The following is a 7,664-nucleotide window of genomic DNA, read 5'->3' as shown; positions in this document are numbered from 1 at the left end:
GTCTCTACTAAAAATACAAAAATGAGCCGGATATGGTGGCACAAGCCTGTAATCCCAGCTACCAGGGAGGCTGAGGCAGGAGAATCGCTTGAACCCGGGAGGCAGAGGTTGCAGTGAGCAGAGATTGTGCCACTGCACTCCAGCCTGGGGGACACAGCGACACTCTGTCTCTGCCTGCAGCCCCCCCACCCAAAGAAACCACCACGATTTAAAAAGTAGGGTTTGGGGGACTTTTGTTATAATTGGCTTAAAAGTATAGATATTGGCAGTTTTTGTCATTTTGGTTAAAAATGCAATCATTTACCACATCTTCGGTCTACTCCAGTAGTTTTCAAATCGACGTGGGAATCAGAAATTATGTGGGTGATTTAGATTATTTTTCTACTTTTGTTTTTTTTTTTTTGTAGAGACAAAGTCTCACTATGTTGCTCAGGCTGGTCCTGAACTCCTGGCCTGAAGCGCTTCTCCTACCTCAGCCTCCCAAAGTGTTGGAATTACAGGCGTGAGCCACTACGCCAGGCCCGTGTGGGTAATTTAAAAAATATATGGCCTCTGGGGCAGCACCCTAGAATCTTCTGCGGCCCTGTCGAAGTGTGTTTTTTGTTGTTTTTTTAAGTCCCCACCAGTTGCAATCAGCTTACCACTTGCTGTGACTGGCATCTAGTACTGTCTCTACAGGCTGAATTCTATGGTAGCCAAATGGATCTGAGGCAGCCTGATTCCGGTCTCTTCAGCATCCGTCACGGGGGTGACTGCTCAGGGGGTTTAAGGGAGGTTTGGGGGATTTGCCTATCTTTGCCCTGATGCTGAGAAGTAAGTAAGGCCCGTGTTTCCTGTGTCTCCTGAACAGTTTTATCCAAGCTGTGCTTGTGATACTGTCTGTCTTCTTGTACTTGTTTGCCTACAAAGAGTACCTCGCCTGCCTCGTGCTGGCCATGGCCCTGGGCTGGGCGAACATGCTCTACTACACGAGGGGGTTCCAGTCCATGGGCATGTACAGCGTCATGATCCAGAAGGTGCGTTGGGAGCTGTGCCGGCGGGAGGGCCCTTTTTCAGATGGGGAAACTGAGGTCTGGAGAGGAAGAGGGGCAGGTCACTCCTCTTTCTCCCGAATGCCATGCGCTCCCTTTGCTTTTGGTCAGGCTTTACGTGTCCAGACCTTAAATCCCCCAGGCTTGTGGGGCGCTGGGGAGGGGTACACTTCGTGGAGGAATGTTCTCACCCCGGGCAGTGGCGTGCTGGTAAACATGTAACAACTGCTCTGTGTGTGTGTGTGTGTGTGTGTGTGTGGGTGGAATATGTATATATATACATGTATGTACGTATACACATACACTTATACAGTTTACTATGTAAAGGATGTGTATCACGCAATTTGCAAATAATGAAAATATACATACAGTTTATTGTAAATTCCACGTAGCTAAGTCTTAGAATAATTTGTTGCTTTTTTTTTTTTTGAGACTGAGTCTCGCTCTGCTGCCCAGGCTGGAGTGCAGTGGTGCGATCTTGGCTCACTGCAACCTCTTCCTCCTGGGTTCAAGCAATTCTCCCGCCTCAGCCTCCAGAGTAGCTGGGATTACAGGCATGCACCACCATGCCTGGATAATTTTTGTATTTTTAGTGGAGATGGGATTTCACCATGTTGGCCAGGATTGTCTTGAACTCCTGAACAGGTGCTCCACCCACCTTGGCCTCCCAAAGTGTTAGGATTACAGGCGTGAACCACTGCATCCGGCCTATTTGTTGCTTTTTATTGAATTCTAGTTTTTGTTGTCAACTTTTGGTTGCATTTGACAGAAGAGTGCTGTTCAGATATGAATGTTGGTTGAGATTTTTCTTTATAAGCAGTGATTAAAGTAAAACAATTAAGATTTATGTTGAACTTTACTTGTTTATCAATGATGTGAGCAACTTCTTTGCTAGTTTGCAAAGTTTGGATCCTAGTTTGCAAACTAGTTTGGATACTAGTTTGCAAATATCAGAAGAATATTCTGTTGGTATTTTTGTGCTACACACAATGTAAAGGCTGTGGACAGAACACATTTTAAATTTGATCTGGATTAATAGTTTCTCCATTACTGTCTTAAATCATTTAGATCTAGATATCAACAAAACAATGAGTCAATCAATCTCTGATTTGTGGCATTTACTAATTTTCATGATGTAAATACAGTAGCCCCGCCTTATTCTTGGGGAAAATGTTCTAAGACCCCCCATGAATGCCTGAAACTGCAGATAGTACCAAACCCTATATAATATGCTGTTTTTTCCTATACGTATACATCTATGCAAATAATGAAAATATACTATACAATACAGTTTATTGTAAATTTCACTTGGCCAGTTGAGTCTTAGAATAATTTTTTGCTTTTTTTTTTTTTTTTTGGTGACTGAGTCTCGCTCTGTCGCCCAGGCTGGAGTGCAATAGTGCGATCTTGGCTCACTGCAACCTCTGCCTCCCGGGCTCAAGCAATTCTCCCGCCCAGCGGGACTACAGGTGTGCGCCACCAGGCCCAGCTAATTTTTGTATTTTTAGTAGAGACGGGGTTTCACCATGTTGGCCAGGCTGGTCTCCAACTCTTGACCTCAGGTGATCCGCCTGCCTCGGCCTCCCAAAGTGCTGGGGGCGGGTGGGGGGAAGCAACAAATGATTTTGAGACTCAACTGGCTATGTGGAATTTATAAAATGTATTTTATAAATTAGGCACAGAGATATTAATGGCAATAACTAACAGAGCAACGATAACAATACACTGTAATAAAAGTAGATGAGCGTTGTCTCTCTCTTTCAGAATATTGTATTGTGTGTAAGATTTCTGGGTCTTAGTTGACCACAGGCAACCAAAACTGCAGAAAGTGAAATTGAAGAGAAGGGCGGACTACTGTTCTCCTCCCAGGGCCAGTTTCCAGCTACCAACGTTATGTTACTGGACGTGGAGTTAGGGAGAAACATGCAGATCCACACCACTCTAGAATTCCCGCCATATGGCTATCATAGAGATAAGTAACCTCAAAAGCACACACAATTGTAAATATAGTGAAATAACTAGACAGGGATGAGTTTTGAACATTTATTGTCTTTGTTTTATTTAATTAAATTAATTAATTTTTTGAGATGGAGTCTTGCTCTGCCTCCCAGGCTGCAGTGCAGTGGCACGATCTAGGCTCGCTGCAACCTCTTCCTCCTGGGTTCAAGCAATTCTCCTTCCTCAGCCTCTGGAGTAGCTGGGATCAAAGGTGAGTGCCACCTTTGTATTTTTTTTTTTTTTTTGTATTTTTGTATTTTTAGTAGAGACGGGGTTTTGCCATGTTGGCCAGGCTGGCCTCCAACTCCTGACCTCAGGCGATCCACCCACCTCGGCCTCTCAAAGTGTTGGGATTACAGGCTTGAGTCACTGCGCCCGGCTTGTCTCTGTTTTAAATATAACTTACTTTATTTAATTGTAAGTTTATATGGTTTAATTTTTTGGCAATACAAATAATAATTTATCCTCAACTTTTTTTTCTTTTTTCTTTTTTTTTTTGAGATGGAGTCTTGCTCTGTCGCCCAGGCTGGAGTGCAGTGGCACGATCTCAGCTCACAGCAAGCTTCGCCTCCCGGGTTCACCCCATTCTCCTGCCTCAGCCTCCTGAGTAGCTGGGACTACAGGTGCCACCACCACACCCGGCTAATTTTTTGTATTTTTAGTAGAGACAGAATTTCACTGTGTTAGCCAGGATGGTCTTGATCTCCTGACCTCGTGATCCGCCCGCCTTGGCCTCCCAAAGTACTAGGATTACAGGCATGAGCCTCTGCGCCCGGCCTTATCCCCAACTTTATTGAGGTATAGTTGACATATATAATTGTATAAATTTAAGATATACAATATGAGGATTTGATATAGGTATATATTATGAAATGATTCCCAATTTCAAATTAGTTAACATACCCATTGCCTCACATAGTTGCCATTTCTTTGTGGGGTGAGAACATTTGTGATCTATTCTCTTAGCAAATTTCTAATCCACAACACAGTATTGTTAACTACAGCCATCATGCTGTCCATTAGATCCCCAGAACTTATTCATCGTATAACTGAAAGTTTGATTTAGTTCTGAATAATGGCTGTGTTTAACAACCAGCTCACAAACTTCATGAGAAGTTAACAGCTCTTGCGAGCTGTTCTGAGCTGGCTCTAGCATGCCACTGCCCCCAGGAATGTGAGGATTCCGGATGTGAGACCCTATGGTGAAAGGCACAGGGTGAATCACAGGGAGAAGAGAACCTGGGGCTAGAGCAGAAACAGAAGGCTTCCTGGAGGAAGTGGGATTCAGAGCTGGGTATTGGAGCATCAGGAGGATTTGGCTGGGGGAAGGGAGAGTGGCCTAAGTGAGTGAGGAGATGGTTAGGGGGGAGGTGGGAGAGGGTGGGAAGCAGGAAGATCAGGGGACCGTGAATATGTGCTTATATCTTACTCTTGAATTATGTTTATTTCTTTGTAGGTCATTTTGCATGATGTTTTGAAGTTCTTGTTCGTATATATCGTTTTTTTGCTTGGATTTGGAGTAGGTAATTGATTTATAAATGATAGTAACTCCCACATTTATAAACACTTTATTCAGATGTCAAAATGACAAAGCATATGGTGGCCTCAGCAGCAATTAGACCAGCTACCAGTGGGGCACCTGCCAAGCTTGGCATTTTCCAAGCATTACCTTTTTACTTCTCTCAACAACTTGATCAAGTGGGAGTCGTCGCCCCGATCATAAGATAGCTGAGGCTTAGAGACTCCAGGATTTGAACCAGGCCAGCCACTCATGATCCAGCTTCACCGTGTGGTACACGCCTCTGGCTTTCCCATTCATTGCTTATGTGGCCCTCACGACCTAAGACAGGTCCTGCAAGTGTTTTCAGCCCGAGTTTACAGATGGGGAAACTAAAGTCCACAGAAACTCGACTGATGGTCTTTGCAAAGTAGGAGCAAAGTAATGCCCTGAGGCAACTTCCTTTGGGTTTCGCATCATGTTGCTCTCACAGTACGCTTCAGATATAACTGTGAGAGCCTCTCTGGTCTGCTGGGACCAGGAAGGAGCCCCCTCTTAAAATCTCTCCATGTGCGACAGAGGGAACAGCACCATCTGGTTGCATTCCTAACCTCTGCATAGAGAGATCGTTTCCCCCCACATACCAGTTGCTTTTTTTTTCTTTTCTTCGGTGACCACTGACATTTGAAATTAGGTAGCTGTGTCCATCTGTCTGGTACCTCTTCTGGGTCACAATTTGCTTATTTATTTGCTCCTTCACCTGCTTGTTTATTAATCCATCTATTTACTCTCTCATTTAATTTGCTCATCCACCTATCTAGTCATCCATCCATCCATCCATCCATCCATCCATCCATCCATCCATCCATACATCCATCCATCTATCCACCCATCCAATCATCCATCCATCCATTCATCCATCCATCTAATCATCCATCCATCAATCCATCCATCCATCTAATCATCCATCTATCCATCCCTCCATCTATCCAATCATCTATCCATCCATCCATCTGATCATCCATCCATCCATCCATCCACCTGTCTATCCATCCATCCATCCATCCATCCATCCATCCATCCATCCATCCATCTATCAATCCATCCAATCATCCATCCATTCATTCATCCGTCCATCTAATCATCCATCCATCAATCCATCCATCCATCTAATCATCTATCCATCCATCCCTCCATCCATCCAATCATCTATCCATCCATCTATCTAATCATCCATCTATCCATCCATCTATCCATCCATCCATCCATCCATCCATCCATCCATCCATCCATCCATGCAATCATCCATCCATCCATCCATCCCTCCCTCCCTCCATCCATCCATCCATCCAATCATCTATCTATCCATCCATCTAATCCCTCGTCCATCCATCCATCCATTCATTCATTCATCCATCCAATCATCCATCTAATCATCCATCCATCCATCCATCCATCCATCCATCCATCCATCCATCCAGCAGTGAACGTCTACTGTGGTGTGTTGGAAAGAAGGGAAGTGTGAGCCTGATCTTGCTCATGGGAAACTCACAACAGAGCATTAGGAGGAGACTCAGGATCTTACAGCCTTGAGGGAGATGACTCAGGCTAGAGGAAGTCAGGAGCTCAAAAACTAGCTGGGGAGCCAGGGACACACACATGGATTATAATTAGTAACTCTGCAAGGCTGGAAGTGATCAAGGGCCGACTGTGGGGTAGAGGAAGGAGAGAAGACTCTGGGCTTTGTTAGGCGGAAGAGCTTTCTGCAGGAGGCCAGGGCAGAGAAGTCAGCCCGATGAGGCTTTGGGAGGACCTGAAGCTGGAGATGGGATTTAATGGCCAGAGAGAAGGAGACAGCAGGCTTGTCATGTGGGCAAATACACGCAAGCTTGTAGAGTAATTCACCAGGCGGAGAGCTGAGGAGAGCACCCTGTTATGTTCCCCTAGCTCTGGCCTCACTGATCGAGAAGTGTCCCAAAGACAACAAGGACTGCAGCTCCTACGGCAGCTTCAGCGACGCGGTGCTGGAACTCTTCAAGCTCACCATCGGCCTGGGTGACCTGAACATCCAGCAGAACTCCAAGTATCCCATTCTCTTTCTGTTCCTGCTCATCACCTACGTCATCCTCACCTTCGTTCTGCTCCTCAACATGCTCATTGCCCTGATGGGCGAGACTGTGGAGAACGTCTCCAAGGAGAGCGAGCGTATCTGGCGCCTGCAGGTGAGTCTAGGTGGAGACCCCAGTGTGGGGGCCTCCATGGGATTCAGTTCAGCACATGGTCATTGACTACTGTCAGCACCAGTGGGTCTGTGGTGGGGCCTGAGAATCTGCACAAGCTGCTCAGTGTGTGGCCAGGATTGAGGAAGCCTTAGCCTAGGTTCTTTGAGTGTAGGGTCTACGAAGTGTGGCTGTGCAACAGCATGTGTAGAAAAACTCAGGCTTACAGGGGTGCTGTGTTCAGGGTTGACAGTGTGATTGATGGATGTTGAAGTATGACCTTAGGTTGTATTAAGAGGAGTACAGCGCCTAGGACAATGGAGGTGACAGTTCTGCTCTATTCTATCCTGGCCTGAACACTTCTTACGTGCTGAGGAAACCAATGCATAGGATGGGTCCCGAGGTGGTAACCAGGTTTGGGAGAGGACTGGAGACTGCCTCTTAAGAAATAGTTGTTGGCGGCCAGGCATGGTGGCTCACCCCTGTAATCTTAGTACTTTGGAAGGCCAAGGCGGGTGGATCACCTGAGGTCAAGAGTTTGAGACCAGCTTGGCCAACCTGGTGAAACCTCATCTCGACTAAAAATGCAAAAACTTGCCGGGTGTGGTAGTGGGCGCCTGTAATCCCAGCTACTCGGGAGGCTGAGGCAGGAGAATCGCTTGAACCCAGGAGGTGGAGGTTGCAGTGAGTGGAGATCGTGCCATTGCACTCCAGCCTGGGTGACAGAGCAAAAACTCTGCCTCAAAAAAAGAAAAAGAAATGCTTATTGGTAAAGGTGAGAGTGCCTTCAGATATCTACAGAGCAACCTGTGAAAGAGGGAGCAGACCCCTTCTGTGGTCCCAGAAGGCAGAGGTACATGGGGGTGCTACAGGGTAGAAGTTTCTCATTATTAAGGCCCTCCTTTTTTTTTTTTTTTT

The 7,664-nt window shown here is 45.9% G+C and overlaps 1 protein-coding gene across 5 annotated transcripts in view; it reads left to right on the top strand.

Moving 5' to 3' along the window:
• Window positions 1-7,664, top strand: part of TRPV3 (transient receptor potential cation channel, subfamily V, member 3) — a 75,083-nt gene that overhangs the window by 58,412 nt on the left and 9,007 nt on the right. For all 5 annotated transcript variants that reach the window (XM_011980397.1, XM_011980401.1, XM_011980400.1 and 2 more), the window contains 3 exons: window positions 851-1,016; window positions 4,486-4,552; window positions 6,475-6,749. In XM_011980397.1, the coding sequence (XP_011835787.1) occupies window positions 851-1,016; window positions 4,486-4,552; window positions 6,475-6,749 (508 nt within the window). The remainder of the gene's footprint in view (window positions 1-850; window positions 1,017-4,485; window positions 4,553-6,474; window positions 6,750-7,664) is intronic.

Source organism: Mandrillus leucophaeus, unplaced genomic scaffold (assembly GCF_000951045.1).
Source record: "Mandrillus leucophaeus isolate KB7577 unplaced genomic scaffold, Mleu.le_1.0 Scaffold212, whole genome shotgun sequence".
NCBI classification, from domain to species: Eukaryota; Metazoa; Chordata; class Mammalia; order Primates; family Cercopithecidae; genus Mandrillus; species Mandrillus leucophaeus.
Note: the sequence above shows the minus strand (reverse complement) of the source record. Positions and strands in the feature narration are given on the sequence as shown.